The sequence below is a fragment of the Anomaloglossus baeobatrachus genome, chromosome 6 (genome assembly GCF_048569485.1).
Source record: "Anomaloglossus baeobatrachus isolate aAnoBae1 chromosome 6, aAnoBae1.hap1, whole genome shotgun sequence".
In the NCBI taxonomy this organism is placed as follows: Eukaryota; Metazoa; Chordata; class Amphibia; order Anura; family Aromobatidae; genus Anomaloglossus; species Anomaloglossus baeobatrachus.
In genome coordinates this window covers 415,460,156-415,483,665 of record NC_134358.1, presented here as the reverse complement: position 1 = coordinate 415,483,665, position 23,510 = coordinate 415,460,156, and the positions used below count along the sequence as shown (strand labels likewise).

The 23,510-nt window shown below is 44.5% G+C and overlaps 1 protein-coding gene across 1 annotated transcript in view; it reads left to right on the top strand.

The window, feature by feature from the left end:
- Positions 1-23,510, top strand: part of LOC142243949 (epidermal growth factor receptor-like) — a 110,899-nt gene that overhangs the window by 16,796 nt on the left and 70,593 nt on the right. Inside the window, exons 2-4 of the mRNA XM_075316142.1 lie at positions 10,974-11,125; positions 16,891-17,077; positions 17,161-17,286. Coding sequence (XP_075172257.1) covers positions 10,974-11,125; positions 16,891-17,077; positions 17,161-17,286 — 465 coding nt within the window. The remainder of the gene's footprint in view (positions 1-10,973; positions 11,126-16,890; positions 17,078-17,160; positions 17,287-23,510) is intronic.

Below are 23,510 nucleotides of genomic sequence, written 5' to 3'. Positions count from 1 at the left end.
TAGGATACTTTTCCTAGTGGCCGAGGCCCAAATAGTTAACATTGCCCTGGTACCTCTCAGAAGACTTTGTTGAGCCTCCTCCAACATGTTAAAAATCGCCCACTGTGGTGTCAGAGCAAACTGAATATTGTATGTGTTTTGTAAGACTGAGTGAACGCTTCTCAATACTCCCTGTATCTGAACACAGTCCCATAAGTGGTGAAACATGTCAGTGTCTCTTATGCCACATTTAGAACAAAAGTATAAGGCATTTGTGTCCATTTTTGATTGAATTTTTGGAGTAATGTATGCTCTATGTAGAATCATCAAGGCCATATCTGTGTAGCTACTGGACGAGAGAAATTTACGTTGCAACAGTGTGGCTTGTAAAAAATCCTTTACCTCGAACTCTGGCATGTCTACCTTCCATTTTGCTGGAACTGTTGTTTTCCCCTCCCATGTCCAAACTGTATGCAACATTGAATAAACCTGACTAGTCGAGGACGCCTGGCTTCTTGCCCTCCTAAGAAAGTTATCCACACTTCCTCCAAGATCTCCCTTTGGCTTGTCAACAAGATATTTTTGTGCCAAGCTACGCGACTGAAGAAAAAGAAAAGGCTGACCCACAAAAGCTGGAAATCGGTGTGCCGCCTTCTCGTAAGAAAGCAACGACCAATCAGGCTCCATTAGATCTGCAGCATAAACACAACCCTGCATTGACAATGTTTCATAAATCCTCGGAGGGCGACCCTGGAGGAATCTCGGATTTCCAATAAAGGGTTGAAATGGGGAACTTGACGTGTTAATTTTACCAAGTTTCCTCACCTTCCTCCACGTTTGTATAGTATGCCATAGTGTTGGATGATCCCTAACCTCACTCGGTATTTCCTCGTTCCCTAAATGCAGAAATGCTGTTAACGAGACTTGTGAACATAGCTGTTGTTCCAATTGTACATTGGCAAAGTGAGATACTCCTCGCACCCAGTCCACCACATATTTCAAATTTGCTGCTAGATTATATCTGCCCAGATCTGGAAGATTTATGCCCCCTGCCTCTTTTGGTAATTGAAGCTTGATTAAGCTGATCCTAGTACGCCCCTTGTGCCCCCAAATGAATTTTCCTAAGGATGAATTTAGTAGCTTAATATCTGATTTGCGTAGAAGCAACGGGAGGGTCTGAAATAAGAACATTATTTGGGGGAATGCTACCATTTTAATTAAGTGACATCGGCCCGAAAAGGATATTTTCAGATGTTTCCAAGATTGGAGTAGATGTATTAATGAATTTATAAGAGGCTTATAATTAATTTGATATAGTAACAAGGGGTTTGCTGGGAGCTGAATCCCCAAATATTTAATGGACCTGGTACACCACTGGAAGGGAAATAAGTTGTTATCAATTTTACCCGATTTGTACATTGCCAATGCCTCAGTTTTTTTGTAATTTACCCTGAAGCCTGAGGCCTTTCCAAAATTATTCAATGTGTTCATTATCTCTGGAATCGCTTGAGAGGGATTGGCAATAAACAATAAAATATCATCGGCAAAAGCCAAAAGTTTAATTGTTGTCCCACCGACTTTCATGCCCTGAAATATTGCTAAATTATGTAGGGTCCTCAACATTGGGTCCAGAGCCAAATTAAACAATAAAGGTGACAAGGGACACCCCTGCCTCGTTCCCCTCTGTACCTCAAATGGCTCAGAGAATGTATTATTTATAGATAGTCTGGATTTGGGTTCTGTGTATATCATCTTGACTGCTTCGCAAAACCAGGATCCCACCTGGCGACATGCCAAAAGATTATGTAAATAGGCCCAAGAGACCCTGTCAAAGGCCTTGTCCGCATCAAGGCTAACTACTATATGTTTGGTACATCTATGCTTCCTGCTATAAGAGATAGCCCCAATAGCCATCCTGATGTTATAGGTGATGGATTTCCCGTGCACGAATCCCGTTTGGAAGGGCAGAATAAGATCTGGAATCACTTGTTGTAATCTACCAGCTAGTATTTTAGTAAAGATTTTAAAATCAGAGTTGAGTAATGAGATGGGTCTGTATCCCTCCACCTGTAGTGGGTCTTTTCCTGGCTTAGGTAATACTATAATGTTTGCCTCATTGAACCTGTCGGGAATTATTCTATCTGTGACTATCTTATTATACACTGCACATAGATGAGGACCGATAGAGGCTCCCAAGATCTTATAATATTCGTTACTAAATCCGTCGGGCCCTGGGCTTTTGGCTAGTTTAAGAGTGCCAATAGTTTTTACTATTTCTGAAATATTTATAGGGGCGTTTAGTACTACTTTTTCTTCCTCTGTCAAGATGGGAGCTATGGTACCATGGATAAAATCAGCTTCCCCGTCAACCTCCCTCTGTTCCGCCTCATACAGCGAGCCAAAGAATGCCCTGAACTCCTCCACTATTTCCTCATCTTTTGTTACCATGGTACCATCTTTCTTTTTAATTTTGTGGATTCTAGTGGTGGTTCTAAAGGGTTTGGTTAAAGAAGCTAGTAATTTCCCAGGTTTGTTGCCCCATTTAAAGTATTTATGTTTCTGGTACTCCAGGTTACTAAGTGCCATCTCATGGGCCAAGGTGTCCGCCGCCTCCTTGGCCTCCAAGAAATGTTGTTTTGTCGTATCCGTGTTGTTATTTTTAACATCTTTATATGCCTGCGTGAGAAGTTTTTGTGCTGATATAGTTTGTTCCAGGAGCTTTTTTCTCTTATGGATGACATATGATATTATCTGACTTCTTACTACTGCCTTGGAGGCAGCCCAATACAAACCAGCGTCCCCACTATGCTCGTGATTATCATTCTCATAAAAGCTCCAGTAGTTTTGTAAAGAAGCTTTGAAATCCTCAGTTTGATATAAATATGAAGGAAACCTCCACCTTCTTTCCTGTAGTATTGTGGTAGATAATTACAAATTAAAAGTAACCGGTGCATGATCCGAAATACAGATGTCTAGGATGTTGGAGGAAAGTAAATGTGGCATCAGTGCTGGGCTTAGTAGCCAATAGTCAATCCGTGTATGTAAGTCATGGACATGTGAATAAAATGTATAATCTTTATCTATTGGGTGCTGCATGCGCCATGTGTCTATTAGTCCCAATTGATTGACGAGATATTGCAAACCACTATGGAGCGCCAATAGAGGTGATGGCTGGGGACTTGACCTGTCTAAAATTCCATCATGAGCCTCATTGAAATCTCCGCCTACAATTAAATTAGTCATATCCCAACCTGTGATACTTTCGATCAATCTGGCTCTGAACTGTGGATCAGGATTATTTGGTGCATATATGTTTGCTAAGTTATAGATAGTGCCCTCTATCTTCACTTTCACCAATAATAATCTCCCCCTAGGGTCCTCTGAAACCTCCAGAACTTCATGACTAATATGCTTATTGATCAATATAGCTACCCCTCTTTGTTTTCTCGTAAATGACGCTTCTGCGCATACGGCATATTTTCTGCTGTGAAGAAATGGGTGATTGCCCTTCATCCAGTGTGTTTCCTGTAAGAAGACAATATGGCAATTTAAACGATGTAGATAATTTAAAACTTTTTTCCTCTTAATAGGAGAGTTTAACCCGTTAACATTCCAGGAGCACCAATACAGCGATTTAATCATGGACACATTTGTGCTCTCTGTGTTAGTCATTTATCCTATTCCAGAAGAAGGAATTAATTGTAAAATTATAAACAACCTATTTGGGTTCCCACGTCCATCCCAGCGAGTAAACGCGACAACCCATATGAGAGCTAAACTAAAGGTACGCACGCAGAGCCCCCTAACCCCTTCCCATCTAAACAAAAACCTTAATCTAATGGCAATGTCACCTGCCTCTCTGGCAGTCCTGACACTGAAAAAAAAAGGAAAAACAGAATGAACTTCAGAACTGTAGCACAGTGACGTCTCCGATTTAAGTGTCTATGTTGACTGCTGGCGAAGCTCCATTTTCCTGAAGAAGGTAATTTAAAGCCAACTTAGGATCTTCAAAAGTCCAATTCTTTCCCCCCTGTAGTGAAGCATAGAACAGCAGGATACAGTAGACTGAAGCGAATATTTTTTTCCGCCAATAGTTTGCATACTGGATTGAAGGCTTTGCGTCTTGTTGTCAAGGCTGCTGAGTAATCTTGGAACAAAAGCAGTTTAGAGTTATTGTATGTAAGTGAGCGATTTTTTCTAAATGCTGTCAGCAATCTGATCTTTTATTGGAAGTCCAGGACCTTAAAAATTACTTGTCTGGGTCTGACCTCTCCATCATTTCGAGGTGGGCCCACTCTGTGGGCCTTTTCAATAGCAATTGGCCCCGACTTTAGATCCAATTTCAAAGCTCCTGGTAGCCATTCTGAAGTGAGTTTCAGTAGATCAGCTTGCCGAACCGATTCAGGGATGCCCACCAACCTTAAATTATTGCGTCTGGACCTGTTTTCAAGATCATCTACCTTGTCCAGCAATACAGAAATGTCCTTATTCCTGCTCTCCAGCATCTCTGAAATTTCCTTTACAGAGTCCTCCATGTCAGAGACCCTCTGCTCCACATCTGTTAGCCTTGAACCCTGGGCATTAACTTGGGTGACTATAACGTCTAATGAAGACTGGAAGGCTGCCAGCCGCCCATCAATCACCGGCATCAAGAGATCCATGATGGCCTTAGCAGTGGACTGGGGTGCGTCTGTAGTTGCCTCAGGGGAAGCCCCTGGTGATGGGGGTGCATTTTGGTTTCGTCTTTGCAGTCTAATTCCTTTACTTGGTTGTGTGGCATTGCTCTTACCCACAAATTTATCCATAGTAAGAACTGTAAATATGGAGCTTCTTTAGAGACTGTGGTGACATCACATAACATAAGCTTAATTACATCTGTATGGTAAACTTGGCTGTTTCACAATTATTTCCACGCTGTGTATGAGAGTGTATAGATGTTACTTGAAAAAGACCAGTCAGAAGGGCAGGAGGCAGGCCAGATGACTGATCCCACTTCTTTTTGTTTTTCACCCTCTTCTATACTGTCAGTGCTGGTGAAGTGGTGAAGTAGGGGTTAATCAAGTTGAGCTGTGATGCACTTCAGGCTTATCTGCCTCTGTTTACTGTTGCAGATTACAGGCCTTGTGCAGCAGCCACTTAAGATGAGACCTGCAGGGATGTATCTGCCCCCTCCTCAGCCCCGTTTATCTCCTGACCTGCTCTCACAGCCGAATGTCTCCAGGGGCTCTCAGCTCCCCCCTCGCCCCTCACTCACAGTATCTCAGACGGTGGGCCTGTCCACGGAGCTCTGTGTGACAGGTAAACACAGCGTGCAGTCCTGTTTGCTGAGCTTGCTGCTGCTCGGTGTGACGAGCTTCTAGGACCCCCGGGGACACAGGAGAGCCGGGCTAATGCTGCACTGCCCTTGTCCTGACCTTATCCCCACTGCCTGGTTTTCGGTAAGCCCTCTGCTGATTTCTATTTGGGCTTTTCTCAGGCTGTAACAGGGAGCTCTCTTAAGAAGCAGCCATTCCGAAGCTCCACCTCCCGGAATTCCGCCACCATCTTTCTTATCAACGAAAAAGAATCCAGTGCCGACTGGTGACCTGGATGGTCTGATGAACCCTCTCTGCAGACTGTCTGCTATATAATCTTTCATGGACTGACGCTCCGGACCAGAAAGATTATATATTTTACCCTTGGGGAGTCGGGAATTGGGTACCAAATCTATGGGGCAGTCATAATCTCTGTGCGGAGGTAATTTTTCAGATTCAGATACAGAAAACATGTCAGCAAAATCCCTGAATGCATGAGGTATGAAGATAGGTTCAGCTCTAGTCAGGTTAACAGATAAAGACATGCATGTCTCCTGACACACAGGGCTCCATCGCACAATCTCACCCTGATGCCAGTCTATGACGGGGTTATGTTTACGTAGCCATGGCATGCCCAAAACCACCGCTGACATCAGATTCTCATGAACAAAAAATGACACGGATTCTACATGCAGAGCCCCAACAAACATGGAGATCTCTGGAGTTACAAAAGTAACCACACCCTGCGTGAGAGGAGTACTGTCAATAGCAGAGATTCGAATAGGCGCATTTAACCTTAGCAAAGTCAAACCCAGCTCTTTTGCTACAATAGTGTCTATAAAATTAGCAGCAGATCCACAATCAACAAAGGCCTGCAGCCGCACAGATTTACCCTGGTGAAACAATGAGACAGGTATCATTAACCTCATAGGGTCTGCAGGAAGTACCTGGGCACCTGAGCGGGTACCCTGGGGCCCGCTCAGGTGCAGTTGCTGCCTTGGAAACGATTGCCTCAGAGATCCAGGCCCTCCACGATCGGCTCCACAACGTGATCTGTTGCCTTGCAGTCGATGGGACTCTGGACATGCGGAGGTCGGTGCTGTAGGGGCTTGAACCTGAGCAGACCTGAGATCCTGCACTTGCTGTGTAAGTCCATGTACCAGGCCAGAAAGGTTGTGCACCTGATTCAGCACAGCATGGAGAGAATCCATTTTTTTTTTTGTTTAGTGGGCCAGAGATAATGTAACGCCTGCCTGGATAAATGTAATGGATGTAATGGACGGACTAAAGGGAAGCCCCTCACCAAGCAGGACCCCAGAACCCTGAAACCCTTTAACCCCTATACAGGGATTTGGAATTACACAAGGCACTGGAGATCTCTACCCGTGGAAGGCTGCAGTCTGATGAGAGTAGTCGTCAGGCAGGGTCAAACCAGGAACAGCAGAACAGGGACAGAATCGGCAGGCAAAGGCGTAAACAGAAAACGTAGCAGTGGTCAGATCCGGGTCGGGCAGCGAGGTACAAAACAGCAGGCAGAAGGGTAGTCAACAACAAGCAAGTCAGCGCACAGGAAACACAAAACAAACAACACATGAGCCAGAATCAGAACTATCTCTGGCAGAGTCCAGCAGACAGGATGGGGAATAAGAAGGGTGTGGTGTCTTCCCATTAGCTGTAGCTGAATGATGGTACTTCAGCTGGGAGACACCCGCCACCTACAGTCAGCCAGCGGAACTGCAGATCCCAAGATAACCCAGCCCAGTGGATGATCGGAGCCTGCGCCCACCGGTACTGCTGGCATCGACTCCTCTCCCATCACCAGCACCATCCACGGCAGGAACACGGTGTCGCCTGGCGATCGGAGCAGAAGTCGCTGGAGCAGACTCCGGTGGTGACGTAACAGATTTGAAATCGCACATGAGCTGTCAAATCACTGGAGAATTTTCTGCAGTGGCACGACGCAACGTGCGCACGAGCCCTTAGAGGGATTCGTAACTGGCTTAGTGATCGGAGTCAAAGAGTGGTCATAAATGGCTGCACATCCAGTTGGAAGGCGTTCTCAAGTGGGGTACCACAGGGCTCTGTCCTGGGCTCCATGTTGTTCAACATCTTTATCAATGATTTAGATGAAGGAATTAAGGGTACATTGATTAAATTTGCTGATGACACAAAGCTAGGAGGAATAGCTAATACTAGAGAAGAGAGAGGGGATTCAACAAGATCCAAACAAGCTGGAACAATGGGCAGCAACTAATAGAATGATTTTTAACACGGAGAAATGCAAAGTCATATATCTTGGCAAGAATAATAAAAAGAGCATATACAGCATGGGAGGAATAGTGCTATCCAAAAGCATGTGTGAAAAAGACTTAGGTATACTACTAGATCACAGACTGAACATAAGTCAACAGTGTGCTGCAACAGCAAAAAAGGCAAACACCATTCTAGGATGTATTAACAGAAGCATACAGTCTAGATCACGTGAAGTCATTATCCCCCTTTACTCCTCTTTGGTCAGACCTTATCTGGAATATTGTGCCCAGTTCTGGGCACCACATTTAAAAAAAGACATCAACAAACTGGAGCAAGTTCAGAGAAGAGTGACCAGAATGGTGACTGGTCTGCAAACCATGTCCTATGAGGAACAGTTACAGGATTTAGGATTGTTTAGCTTGCAAAAGAGAAGACTGAGAGGAGACCTAATAGCTGTCTACAAATATCTTAAAGGCTGTCACACTGTAGAGGGATCAGTTTTATTCTCATTTTCACAAGGAAAGACTAGAAGCAATGGGATGAAACTGATGGGGAGGAGACACAGATTAGATATTAGAAAAAACTTCTTGAAAGTGAGGGTGATCAACGAGTGGAACAGGCTGCCACGAGAGGTTGTGAGTTCTGCTTCAATGGTAGTCTTTAAAAAGAGGTTGGACGGACATGATTTAGTGAATCCTGCTTTGAGCAGGGAGTTGGACTAGATGACCCAGGAAGTCCATTCCAACTCTAATATTCTATGATTCTATGATTCTAAATTGCACTCCTTCTCTTCCTAGCCTGCTGTGCAACCAAATGGTAGTTTTCCACCACCACATATGAGGTATCAGTGTACTCAGGAGAAAATGCACAGCAAATTTTATAGTGTAGTTTCTCCTTTTACCCTTGATAAAATGCAAAATATGGGGCAAAAACAACATTTGTGTAGAAAAATATGATTTTTATTTTCTTGACTCAATATTTTAAAATTCTATAAAACATCTGGTGGTTCATGGTGCTCACCACACATCTAGATAAATTCCTTGAAGGGTTTAGTCTCCAAAATGGGGTCACACATGGGGTACTCCACTGTTTAAGCACATCATGGGCTCTCCAAACGTTACATGGTGTCTGCTATTGATTCCAGAAAATTTTGAATTCCAAAAGTCAAATGACGTTCCTTCCCTTCTGAGCCCTGCTGTGCCCCCAAACAGTACTTTTCCACCACATATGGAGTATCTCTATACTCAGGAGAAATGGCACAACAAATTGTAAGGTGCATTTTCTCCTGTTACCCTTGTGAAATGCAAAATTTGGGGCTGAAGTAACATTTTGTGGGAAAAAATAAAATTTTCATTTTTTCCTCCCATATTGCTTTTGTTCTCTTGAAGCACATGAAGGGTTAATAAACTTTTTGAATGTGGTTTTGAGCAGTTTGATGGGTGTAGTTTTTAGAATGGTGTTACTTTGGGGTATTTTCTGTCATAAAGAACTCTCAAAGTCACTTCAAATGTGAAGTGATCCCTTTATTGGAAAAATTAGTACTTACTGGTAAACGTTTTATGCTTTAAACTTTCTAACAAAAAAAAATTCAAAAATGGGTTAAAAGCATTACAATTAAAAGTTTGAAAAGTTCAAAATTTCTTATATTTTCACAAATAAACGCAAAAAATGTTTTCCTAAATTTACTACCAACATGAAGTACAATGTGTCCCGAAAAAACTTTCTCGGAATCACTTTGCATCTGTACTCTCCGATATGATGTACGTAGGTGTTAAGCAATAGGGAATGCACTGTATTAGATATATGAGCATTCTAACTATATACCGTTTATATAATCCACCCATCCTCTGATGCATCTCATGATTTTATTTGCCTTGGTTGCGGATGCCTCTCATTTATGCTAAAGTTGAGTGTCATGTACAACAAAATTCCAAAGTCTTATTCAGTGACCAGTTTAAATACTTAAAGGAGTGTTTCCTCCCTTTTCATTACTGGCCACATCAATATTATATTGAGAAACAAGGTTTCTCTCAAATACCTTGCATTACCAATAGTGCCTGTGAACGGAGCTATTGCGGTCCGCTTACCCCCTTCGCATGACTCTCGGGCTCTGTGACCTCTGATGTCCGGTGATGTCATGTCAACTGAGGCCAGCCCTAGTCTTCCTGAGTGACTAGGCTATGGGTGGAGTTTCACCACTCATCACAGCACAGCATCTTATGTGCTCTTTCCTTCGCTGCAGAGCGCTGCAAGCAGGAGCGATGCTGGGCTGTGATGTGCGGGGAAAAGCTGCCCACAGCCCAGTGACTCACAGAGACTGGAGCCGGCCGCGGTGATGTCAGGTCAACAGGAAGTTAATGTGACATCACCGGATCCCAGAGGTCACGGAGTCTGGGGGTCACATGAAGGGGATGAGTGGACCGCAATATCGCCGCTCACAAGCACTATTGGCAACACAAGGAATTTGAGAGAAACCTTGTTTCTCAATACAATATCGATGTGCCTATGAAAACAGGTGAACCATCTCTTTAATTGTAGAATTTTCTTCCTCGGCCCACCTTAAAAAGTCCTGTATAATTTAGCCTTTTCCCACTGCAGTCAATTTTCAATTTTGTGCTTTTGTATTTTCTTCCCCTTCCTCCAAGAACTATACCTTTTCTATCGCTCCATTCATGTACAGTCGTGGCCGAAAGTGTTGACACCCTTGGTTAATAGCATTTTTCTATGTGTCAAGTTCCCTTTAAGACTATGTAGTCTCATGGTCTGAAATCTAGACAGTTTTAGGAAATCTGTCCCACTACTATTTATAGTCCTTGTGACAGATTGCCGTATGTTCCCCTAATAATTAAGACCCTGTAGAATTTATTATAAATTCTTTTTTTTCTTCATAGTTACATAGTTACATAGTTACATAGTTACTTAGGTTGAAAAAAGACCTAGGTCCATCTAGTTCAACCTTCCTCCACCAGTTCTACATTTAGTCACTAAGTCATTTATAACCAACAATGTTTTGTGTACTGAGGAAATCATCCAGCCCTTTTTTAAAAGCTGTTATAGTATCTGCCATTACTACCTCTTGTGGTAGGGTATTCCACAGTCTGACCGCTCTAACTGTAAAGAACCCTTTCCTATTTAGGTGTCGGAATCGCTTTTCTTCCACTCGCAGTGAGTGCCCCCTGGTCCTTAGTATTGTTTTTGGAAGAAATAAGTCATGTGCCAGTCCTTTATATTGACCACACATGTATTTATACATATAAATGAGATCTCCTCTGAGACGTCTTTTTTCTAAGCTAAACATATCTAACTTTTTCAACCTGCCATCATATGGGAGGCCTTCCATTCCTTGTAATAGTCTAGTTGCCCGCCTTTGAACTGACTCTAACTTCTGAATGTCCTTTTTACTATATTATATTCACTATATTATAGCTTACATTCTTCCTTTCACAGTTTGTTTGGGAACAAATTACAAGATGATTAAGCTGGGAACAACGGAAGAGCACTACAATCAGCTTAAGGAAATTTATGGAGGGTGTGAAGTTGTCCTGGGAAACCTAGAAATCACCCATTTACAACCGCATCATGATACCTCATTCCTAAAGGTACATGTTTACACTCAGTCAAAACCTGATCTAATGTATAACTACATGAGTTTTTAATGTATAAGCTATGATCTATTGTGATGATGCTCAGTGTGTATATTTAGGTGCATGATGTAAAGTTTCTGATGAAAAATCTGTTATGGTGCATCCTAAAATGTATAGTTTATTGTACGGGTCTCGTCATATGGACAGAAGACCCATTAGGAAACCTATAGCTTCAGGGCCCAAGTGAAACCTAAGCCCCTGCTCCTGTAAGACCTGTCCCCTTATTCTTAGGTTGAGGTCTGTTAACATTGTGGCACCCCAGTGGTCATGGGAGCCACAGTGGCATTGTTTTCCTCACCAGGATCAATGATATGCTGGGAGGCAGCGTGGGGACCTCTCCTTGTCAGGAACATCACCTACAACAGCTCCTACTCCAGCAGGTGGAGCTCATAACCTGTTTTGAAGGGAGTCTCTCTGTACATGCTGACCTGGGGGAAGGGTTGGAGTGAACAGGAAGGAAGTGAGACAGAACAGCGTTGGTGAGGAGAAAGAATGTTTGCTGTTTGAGAGCTTTGGTGCGAGCTTTCCATGACCGAGTGCTAGAACAGGACACTGGGGTCTTTGGTTACTGGGTGCTAATGGCTCAGTAGCAAAAACCAGAGGGCAAGAAATTCTACATTCCTGGCCCACCTTAGTTCCAAGAGGCAGCAGCAATACAGAACCCGGGATCGCAGTAATACAAGCAGATCCCATAACCGGTTCACGTTGCCCATGACAGGGGCAGTCATCTTCAAGTAAAGAGAGAGAAGGGGATGCTGTGCTGCTCCAGGCCGCAGCGGCTCCCACCAAGAGTGCATTAAAGAAGGCCTTCAACCCGCCAGACAAGGAGAGATCCACGCTGCTTCTGGGCTGACCGGACCACTGTAAACCTGGACCATAACACCTGACCAGTAAAGGTAAAGAGGAAACTACCAACTTGTGTCATCTAGTTACTGTCGGCGTCCCAGCCCTGCACCCCATTCAACCACTACAACCCCCACCATCCTTCTGGGGCCCGCTCTGCCTGTGGGGATTGATCACATTCGAGCTGCACCACCACCAGCCCCAGCAAGGAACCCTGCAGCGGCGGCTAATCCCTGGCCACATACCTAAATGTGGCGTCACGACAAACTTTCTGCAATAACTGCGCTTTCCCTTCATTTACTGCATGTCTCAGGGCAACGGAACCGGGCAAAGCCACCCATCACATCACCTGACCCGACCCGCAATGGCCGGCAACAAGTAGGTTAACCACCTGCCCCGTGGGGCGCTGCAACATCATGCAACAATATTATTTGTTGATATAGTAAATTAATTTTACAGCAGTCTTTATGCCTAGACTAAAGGGTGCTTTACACGCTACGACATCGCTAGGTACGTTCGGCGTCACAGCGAAGTCACAAAACGGCTGTCCAATAGAAGAGGAGGGGAGGAGATGAGCGGCCGGAACATGCAGCCCACCCCCTTCCTCATTGCCAGTGGACACAGGTAAGGAGATGTTCGTCGTTCCATCGGGGTCACACATAGTGATGTGTGCTGCCGCAGGAACGACAAACAACCAGCGGCATGCACCACCAACGATATTATGAAAAGGAGCGACGTGTCAACGATCAACGATTTTTACCGTTTTTGCGATCATTGATCTTTGCTCCTAGCTGTCACACACTGCGATGTCGCTAACGACGCCGGATGTGCGTCACAAACACTGTGACCCCGACGATATATCGTTAGCGATGTCGCAGCGTGTAAAGCACCATTTAGTGTTTGTATTCCAAGTCCATGTTCTATCATGACAATGTCACAAAATGTCTATGCATTCATTTATAAGCTATTTGCTTTTGTGATCAGAAGCTTTAAAGGGGACTTTATAGAAACTTTTACCCCCTTAAACCATTAATATGATTGTGTGGCCCTTTGCAATATAAAAAAGTTGATCCCTTTGTAAATTCAAAGCACTGCTCAAGTAGCGAGAAATTGCATTTTGAAGCTGTATCTGGAAGTGCATTGGGGACATCACAATAAACTTCTAAGCCCCTCATGCTCTATTTACCACATAGCAGCCCCCTTCTTCCCTGATTGATTGACAGGTCACTTGCTCAGATACATGCCTACTGAACTGTCAATCAGATTGAGAAGGTGAAAAGAATATGAGTATGAGAACAAGAAGTACATCGTCACACCCAATGCACTTCCAGGCACAACTTCAAAACCTGATTTCTTGTTTCTGGAGCAGTGCTTAAAGGGTCATAACGGGATTAATTTATCTTGTAAATGGCTATACAGTCATGTAAATGTTTAAGGCAGGTTAAAGGTTCTGCTTTTTTCCTTTAATTTTGTCAGGGTTTTTGTTTTAATTTGTAGGCTTTTTTTCCGTATTGATGAGCTACAAATTGCCTTAGATCTTTGCCTGCACACTATTATGATTAGAGATTAGTGAATCTGTTCAGTTTGAGTTTGCCAATTTCAGATTCGGTACAAACCTTGGCCGGTTTGCTTGGGCTCGGCTTACCGAACACTTTGCTCAAAAGTCGGAAATGTTTGGTAACTGTTCGCTTGTAGAAAACCCACTCCCAGCCCCATCACAGCCATGTCAAGTATTGGCATAGCTGTGATTGGCCAAGGAAATTACTGTTAAAAAAAGTAAGCAAAGCACAATATACTTACCGAGTCTAGCTGTGGCTGTAACTGCTCCCGCGATTGTACTTCCAGGGCCGCTGATCATCCCTCATACATACAGTATTTACTGCTTTCCCTACCTACCGGCATCTATAATTTGCTGCAGTCAGAACCCACCACCAGAAAGCATCTATGATTGGTTGGAATCACAAACCCTGCCTGCGGGTCTATTGTGGTATAAAATAAATAACTAAATAAATAAAATTGTCACAGGGTCCTTGATTCCAGCACAGATAAAGCATATAGCTACAGACTGCAGGCCCCAGCCATGCGCTTATCTTGGCTGTTTATCGAAACAAAATAAACTGCGTGCATCTTTTTAAAAAAATTGTATTTTGATATCCAGCCAAAATAAAGCCGACAGCTGGGAAGGGGTATTCTCAGGCTGGGGAGACCCATGCATATTGAGCCCCAAAGCCTAAGAATAGTAGCCTGCAGCTTCCCAGGATTGTCGCATCCATTAGATTGCCCTGGTGCGGTGACAATCAGGGTAATAAGAGGTTAATAACAGCCCTCAGCTGGCACTAAGCTCCAAATTAGTAATGGGAGCCGTGTATGAGGCCCACCCCAATTTCCAATCTGTAAGGGAAAGTAAATAAACACAAACACCCCAAAAAATAATTATTTGAAATAAAATACAAAAGCCACCCTCTTTCACTAATTTATTAACTTCAAAAGCACTCAGGTCCAATGTAATCCACACAAGGTCCTATGACGATTCCAGCTTTGCTACATCAGAACTGACAGCGAGCGGCCATAGAACATGTCTGCACACTGTAGTTTCAGGCAGAGGCTAAGCCTCAGCGATGAGTGGGGACATAAATCAGATTAGTTGCGATCACAACTGGAGGTTCCCATAGACCTCCACCTGTGACTACAAGTAATCTGACCTCAGGGGACCTCAATGAACTCAGTGACCTCACCTCAGGTTACTGAGTTCACAGACCTGGATCTCCCAGCAGAAAACTCAGGTTTTTTGCAAAGAGATGCAGATCTGGTACTGAACTTTTACACCACATTCCTGTACCTAATCTACACCTCCTAGCAAAAAAAAAATGCATCAAAACTGCATCATAATGCATGTGGTTTTAATACGTTTTCTTTGCCCTAGATGTAGATTGGGTGCAGCAATATGGTGTAAAAATATCAGCACCAAATCTGCATATCTTGGTAAAAAAAATGCACAAAAACAGTTTTGATGCCATTTCGGTGCAGTGTTCTTCAAGAGGTGCAAATTTGGTGCTGAAATGTCTGCACCAGATTTCAGCACCAAATTTTCACCTCCTGGCAGAAAACCGCACCAAAGCAGCGTGAAAATAGTTTTTGTGCATTTTTTATAAGAGATTTAGACTTGGTGCTAAAATTTCTACAGCATATTCCTGCACCTAATTTATACCTCCTGGCAAAAAATCTCATCAAAATTGCATGTTGTTTTGATGCATGTTTTTTGCCAGGAGGTGTAGATTGGGTGCAGGCATATGATGTAGAAATTTCTGCACCAAATCTGCATCTCTTGGCAATAAATGAAGTTTTCTGCCAGGAGGTACAGGTCTGTGAAGTTAGTGACCTCACCTGAGTTCATTGAGGTCCACTGAGTTCAGGTTACCTGCGGACACAGTTAGGGTATTGTGAGAACCTTCAGCTGTGGCCATAACTAACCTGAGTGATGTTACTGCTTATTGCTGAGGTTCAGCCTCTGCCTGAAGTTACAGCATGTGGACATGTTCTATGACCGCGCACTGTCAGTTCAAATGTAGCAGAGCTGAAATTGTCAAGGGACCTCTTGTGGATTACGTCAGATCTGGGCCTTTTGGGGGTTAATAAAGTGGTGAAAGATGGTGTTTTTTTGTATTCTATTTGAAATAAAGGATTTTTTCATGGTTTGTGTTTACTTACTTTCCCCTTACAGATTAGTAATGGGATCTCCCATTACTAATCTAAGGCTTAGTGGCAGCTGTGATCTGTGATTAACCCCTTATTACCCTGATTGTCACCGCATCAGGGGAATCAGGATGATCCCAGTAAAGTGCTGGAAGTGTCACATATAATGGATGGGAAATTCCTAGTCCACCACTTTCCCTCCCTGAAGACACGGGGACACTTTTTCTCCCCTAGGTGAAACGTGCGTCGGTGGATGTAGGGGGAACTTTTTCCTTCTTGGGGATACTTTTTGGGATTTGAGCCGGCCTGAGCCCTTTTGATGGTATGTGATCTACACGCTGTATTTATGCGTTTATCACCAATGCTGCTATGTTTGCACTTAGCACTTTATTTAAGGAAGCTTGTTGCTGCCCACATGGTCTTTAATATGCAATTTACCTTTTATGACCAGCTTAACTAGCTCCCCTATTGTTGCCCCTTGTTTGCACTTAGCACTTTACCATCATTGCTGCTACTTGTGACACTTTATACTGGGCAACTGCAATTTTTGTACGCACATGGCACTTTGTTGGTACATGCATCAGTGTGCAGGCGATAGTACCTAATTTTGAAACCCAATTAAGTCATAACCCTTTTTTTCGTGTACAATCATGTATTTTGCTGAGCCTCATAATACTCTTTCCCTCTTGGTATCTCCCAACCTCACATTTTTTTACCCATAATTGGTTTTTAGATGTGTATGTCCTCATCTGTTACTTTTTTCGTTACCTCATGTAATTTGTCATATAATACTTTAAAAAATTATTAGCATTCAATAAAAATAATTGTTTATTACACAAAAGACTCCTTTTCCTCCGGTTTTTGCCTTGTTTATGGAGTTGTGTGGGTGGGGTGATTTATCCTCCCCCCACCGTTTGATCATTTCTTTATATGGTCAGATTGAGATCCTGTTTACCCATATGATATTCTTTTCAGTAATATGATATCTAAACGGGTTGTCCACAACTTGGCATTATTTGTTGGTGGGAAACATAGGGATGGAGAAGGTGTTGTCCAATTAATGGACAACTCCTTTAAAAAAAGGAAATCCATGTGAACTGGTTAGAAAAACCCTATTGCATTAGCATCTAATTCTGCATGATTGTTATTTGACACTAACTGCATAATGGTTCTTTTCTTTATAGGAAATACAAGAAGTTCGGGGATATGTTCTAATTGTGGCTAACTCAGTTAAAACCATACCACTAGTCAATCTTAGGATTATAAGAGGGAACAATTTGTATAAGAACTCTGCACTTTACATATTTTCCAATATTGATGAAAATAATATTGAGCAAGGTCTGGAGGAGCTGCCAATGAGACAACTTAAGGGTATGATATGAAGACATCTTTATTATGTTCATGTGTTAGCCAAATTATTTTTTTCTGAATGTTTACTTATTTTTAAAAAACAGAAATCCTTGAAGGTGGAGTTACTATTGCAAAGAATCCAAAGCTATGCAACCTGGAAACAATCAAATGGAATGACATTGTTCACGCAGGCAATGATATTAACATCAACCAGAGTTCCCTTTCACATTGTATGTATTCATAATAATTACTTATATTTTACTTATACAATAACATTTGGTGTGTGATAATTTTGATATTTGCCATATTTTTGTATTATTTTCCCATGTATATCTCTAGAGTTATATAATAGCTACATATACGGTACCTGTCCTGATTTACAATTCAAAATAAAACAAATCAAATTTCTCAATTTAGCCAAAAAGCATTTGTGATATTTGACTAGTGTATGGTTTGCAATCCACTTTATGCACTGCTTGGGGTAGAAGTCAGGGCTCTGCTCACGTTACTTGAGTGCCTTCACACAGACCTTCTCAAACTATGTCTTTATAGATCTCGCTTTGTGATCAGTGGCAAACTCATTCCGGGACAGGATAGGGCCCTCCTCAACCGTTGCCACAAAGTTGGAATCTTACATTTGTCTAAAACGTTGTATGCTGTAAAATAAAATCACCTCACTAGAATAAACCATCAAAACCTATTCACTACTATTATCTTTTCTGCACCAAATTTTACAGTATGTACTTTATGCATTTTGGCAGGTAATGTTCTGCAGACACCTTCCAAAACTAGATTCACTTAACTGCAAGATAGTGAAACATTTTTAATCACTCTTTAGATTGTTTCCATTGCTCCAGAGACCAGGGGAGGACTGTCTTACATCACTCTGGATATAAAGGCCCCTTTACACACTGAGACTTTCTAGTGATCCCACCAGCGATCCCGACCTGGCCGGGATCACTGGAAAGTCACTGGTGAGCTGTCAAACAAGCAGATCTGGCCAATGACTCACACCTATGTTAGGGGTGTGGTGTTTGGCGCTGAAGCCACTTATGTGTCCTTTTTACACGCCCCCCTCAGCTTCGATTGGTGATCGCTAGTGCGTTCTTATTGGCGACCCCGAGCTTGGAAAGATTGGCAAAAGTCGCGCTTGTATATCCTTTGTTCCTGAGCTTTTGTTGCTTAGCGGATCTTTGTAGAGTTCTCTGTGCGGTGACTCCACACTGTTTTATCTATACAGCATCAATACAGCTTCAATCAAATGATGCTTACCGTATAGGCTTTATAGTATTGCAGACTGGAGAACTCTCTAATGATGCGCAAACCAGCACACTCAGGAACAAGGTAGCTTTGAAACAAAGGACAGAAGCACTAAAGTTGCCTTCTTTTCAGTGAAAGCCGCCCAATCAGAACGCAACAGTGACCACCAATCGGAGGTAATGGGGTGGGAAAGGGAACGCTATAGCACGCCTACGGGCTGGGTTCTATGTCGCTAACGATGTAGTTGTAACGGTGTCAAACACACCGATGCATGCTGCGCAGTGGTAAACAAAGGAACAAACATTTTCCTGAAAGATTTGTAGCGATAAGCGACCTCACCGTGGGGGCCAGGTCGCTGATGCGTGTCACACACTGCAATGTCGCTGGGGAGGTCGCTATTATGTCACAAAACTAGTGACGTTACAGCGATATCACTAGCGATGTTGCAGTGTGTAAAGGGGCCTTAAGAGGCCCCAAATTGCCCTCTTGCTGTTTCAGTCTGACCCATTTGTCTTATCCCCTTTACCTTTGATGTACTTTCATGGCTTGTGACCTTGGACTCTTTGACTTCCCCGCCTCATTGATTGTCCATCAAAAGTGTCTCAGAGTCATGACAGATAGAAACATAGATAGATAAGAAAAAAGTAGAACTCGGTACAGATCCGTGGACACTGACTGTGTTTCTGCTTTACTAGTCCAGCAAAAAAAAACTAAAGCAAAAAAAGATTTTTATTTACTTATATCCATTTCTGTGTAACATTTTATAATGTAGATCCATCTAGAATCCTTTTCAAGTAGCTGTGGTGTCACAGACAAGTCTAAATAGTGTTCAAATTATATAATCACTTAATTCATCATTAACAAATCTCAATGCATACATACAGTGCAAATAAGTACATACATATAGAGCAATATCCATGTAAATTTAATCACACGTGTATTGGAAAGTTCATAGTGTTAAAACTGTGCAGTAAGATATGTATAATTTGAGCCTTGTATAAGGTGCATTTGTCACGCTCCCGATGCCTCGGCACCGCTCCTTACCTACTGAGCCGGTCTCACCATCGCACCACCGCTCCTTGCTCACTGAGCCGGTCCCTGCATTGCACCACAGCTCCGTACCTACTGATCCAGTCTCGCCATCGCACCACCGCTCCTTGCTCACTGGTCCGGTCCATGCGTCCGCCGGTCGCGCCTGCCGCTCCCGCTCTTGCTCCCCTGAGTCCTGTTGCAGGTCTCAGGAGTCTGACTCTGACTGATACCTCTGTATAGGACCGGGCCGCGCCCACTCACCTGGTCTTATAGGCCCAGCACTGCTGCAACAGGAAATGACCTGAGGCTGTGCTGGGTATATAAGACTAGCCTTTCCATGTGGGCGGGGCCTGATCATTGCTTGTGTTTCTTTGCTTTGTCTTGTGAGCTAGATGCTCAGGTCCTTTTGTTCCTGTTTCCTGTATTACTGCCTTAAAGTACGCTGTGACGCTAGTGACCTGGTCCTGTCTTTGCTTCCTGTTACCTGCACCTGTTCCTCTACTGTCCTATGGTACTCCATGACCCTGGTGACCTGGTTCTTTCCGTTCCTGCCATGCTAGTGTTTCGCCCGGGGACCAGGGGTACTCAGATCCGGGCCACAGAGTCACTTCTGTGGGTATCACGATGGCGTGACCCGGTCTGTGATCCCAGGCTCCACAGTAAAAGGGGATTTGGGTAAGGGAAATTGTCCGTGACGCCACCCACGGTTGTGGTGATTTGGAACACCACCGCTGCTCTGGACGGGGATCCCGGGAGCGATGGTATGGAGCAGCTAGATGTTGTGTTGCCCCTACGTGGGCAGGGGTTGGTGGGTTGTCCCGGGGCCCGGTGATGGGGTAAGCAGGGAGCAGGGCGCAGTGCTGCAGTGCGGTGCCCGAGGGCACGGGTGTACTCACAAGAAAGTCACACGGAGTCACTGGTAAACTAGGAATTGCCGGTGTCTGCAGCCTTCGGTACGGGGGTGTTAGTGTCCCACACACGGTGCAGCAGCCCTTGTTGTTCCTTCCCTGCAGCCAAGTGCCTTTCTCTCCTCTCTGTTCCTCTTTCTCCTCAGCCGGGAACGGGGAATCCACTCCCCTGTAGTGATCCGGGTACCCAGGTACCGAGGGGCCACCGCCCTGCTCCGGCTACCTGTTCTGGCCCCTTCCTCACTACGGCCTGTCCCGGCCCTTTCGGAGCACGCTTCACTCCCAGCCTGGGAGCTACAACTTCAGACTTCTGTCCTGTCTGCCCTCTACACACTCTCTGCTCCAGCCCCTCCTCTCTCCTCTGCTTTTCTCTTACACTGGGGCTGTGGCTTGTCTGGCTGCACCGGTGTGAGATCAGATTACCAAGGAGGATTAACTCTTTCTGTGACAACCTGGCTGTGCTAGGGCGTCACACACCCCCTTGGTAAAACACGGCCCGTCCTCGAGCCGTCTAGGCACCGACATTTATTAAAACTGGAAAAAGAATAAAACATTTTAAACATTTTCAATCTTCCCACAGCGGGATGCACATTGCTTCAACGTTGCAACAACAAATAACACTTTTAATAATGTCAACGTAACGGGTCCTTTAGTCACCCACCCAAACAACCTAGCCTTGGTGCTGCCCCTAGGAAGTGGGCAGCACCCCTTGACCCCAGTCCAGAAACGGTTCCAGATTGGTCAACGGGACCGGTACTTTGCTGCCGTTGCGGCCGGGCGGACTGCCGGAGCCGTCGTCATTAGTGATGAGCGAGTACTAAAAAGCTCGGGTGCTCGAAGCTCGGGCCGAGCCTCCCAAGATACTCGTGTACTCGGGCCGAGCAACGAGCCCAATGTTATCCTATGGGAGACCCGAGTATTTTTGTGAAATGACCCCCCGGCAGCATGGAGAAACCCTAAAAATGTCACAAAAGTCTCAGAAGAGTGCTCAAATGACATGGCAACAGCATGGGGAAGACCCCTTGAAGCATTTATCACTCAAAAGTCACAGCTGTGAACAATTTTGTCCGCGTTTCACGCCATTTTTACGGACTCACCAGAAAACCTTCCAAAATGACCCCAAAATGATTTTTCATGGCAGAAATGTTAAGGGCACATACCCAATAGTGAGATAGAGCTGGTGTATGTTACTTTTTGAGATTAATACATGAAAGATTTTACGTGAAAACATTGTGTGGCACTCCGATGTCCCTGAGAAGAGACGTACATGAAGGCCTCTTGAGTCTAATGTGCCCATTTTGAGGAAGTGAGTCTTTGTAGTATTTTCCTTTGCCAGGGCAGTCCAAAATTGTGAGGTTCACCAATGCCCCTGCATACAGACGTGCATGAGGGCCTGTAAACCTGAAGTGCCCATTGTCAGGAAGTGGGTGTATTATAGTATATTCCTTAGGCAGGGCAGCCAAAAATTGGGAGGCTCCACATTGTCCCTGGATAGAGACGTGCATGATGGCCTGTAAACCTGAAGTGCCCATTGTAAGGAAGTGGGTCTATTTTAGTATAGCCCTTTGCCAGGGCAGCCAAAAATTGGGAGGCTCCACATTGTCCCTGGATAGAGACGTGCATGATGGCCTGTAAACCTGAAGTGCCCATTGGAAGGAAGTGGGTCTATTTTAGTATAGCCCTTTGCCAGGGCAGCCAAAAATTGGGAGGCTCCACGTTGTCCCTGGATAGAGACGTGCATGAGGGCCTGTAAACCTGAAGTGCCCATTGGAAGGAAGTGGGTCTATTGTAGTATAGCCCTTAGGCAGGGCAGCCAAAAATTGGGAGGCTCCACGTTGTCCCTGGATAGAGACGTGCATGAGGGCCTGTAAACCTGAAGTGCCCATTGTAAGGAAGTGGGTCTATTGTAGTATAGCCCTTAGGCAGGGCAGCCAAAAATTGGGAGGCTCCACATTGTCCCTGGATAGAGACGTGCATGATGGCCTGTAAACCTGAAGTGCCCATTGTAAGGAAGTGGGTCTATTTTAGTATAGCCCTTTGCCAGGGCAGCCAAAAATTGGGAGGCTCCACGTTGTCCCTGGATAGAGACGTGCATGATGGCCTGTAAACCTGAAGTGCCCATTGTAAGGAAGTGGGTCTATTGTAGTATAGCCCTTAGGCAGGGCAGCCAAAAATTGGGAGGCTCCATGTTGTCCCTGGATAGAGACGTGCATGAGGGCCTGTAAACCTGAAGTGCCCATTGGAAGGAAGTGGGTCTATTGTAGTATAGCCCTTAGGCAGGGCAGCCAAAAATTGGGAGGCTCCACGTTGTCCCTGGATAGAGACGTGCATGAGGGCCTGTAAACCTGAAGTGCCCATTGGAAGGAAGTGGGTGTATTATAGTATAGCCCTTAGGCAGGGCAGCCAAAAATTGGGAGGCTCCACGTTGTCCCTGGATAGAGACGTGCATGAGGGCCTGTAAACCTGAAGTGCCCATTGGAAGGAAGTGGGTCTATTGTAGTATAGCCCTTAGGCAGGGCAGCCAAAAATTGGGAGGCTCCACGTTGTCCCTGGATAGAGACGTGCATGAGGGCCTGTAAACCTGAAGTGCCCATTGGAAGGAAGTGGGTCTATTGTAGTATAGCCCTTAGGCAGGGCAGCCAAAAATTGGGAGGCTCAACGTTGTCCCTGGATAGAGACGTGCATGAGGGCCTGTAAACCTGAAGTGCCCATTGGAAGGAAGTGGGTGTATTATAGTATAGCCCTTAGGCAGGGCAGCCAAAAATTGGGAGGCTCCACGTTGTCCCTGGATAGAGACGTGCATGAGGGCCTGTAAACCTGAAGTGCCCATTGGAAGGAAGTGGGTCTATTGTAGTATAGCCCTTAGGCAGGGCAGCCAAAAATTGGGAGGCTCCACGTTGTCCCTGGATAGAGACGTGCATGAGGGCCTGTAAACCTGAAGTGCCCATTGTAAGGAAGTGGGTCTATTGTAGTATAGCCCTTAGGCAGGGCAGCCAAAAATTGGGAGGCTCCACATTGTCCCTGGATAGAGACGTGCATGATGGCCTGTAAACCTGAAGTGCCCATTGTAAGGAAGTGGGTCTATTTTAGTATAGCCCTTTGCCAGGGCAGCCAAAAATTGGGAGGCTCCATGTTGTCCCTGGATAGAGACGTGCATGATGGCCTGTAAACCTGAAGTGCCCATTGTAAGGAAGTGGGTCTATTGTAGTATAGCCCTTAGGCAGGGCAGCCAAAAATTGGGAGGCTCCACGTTG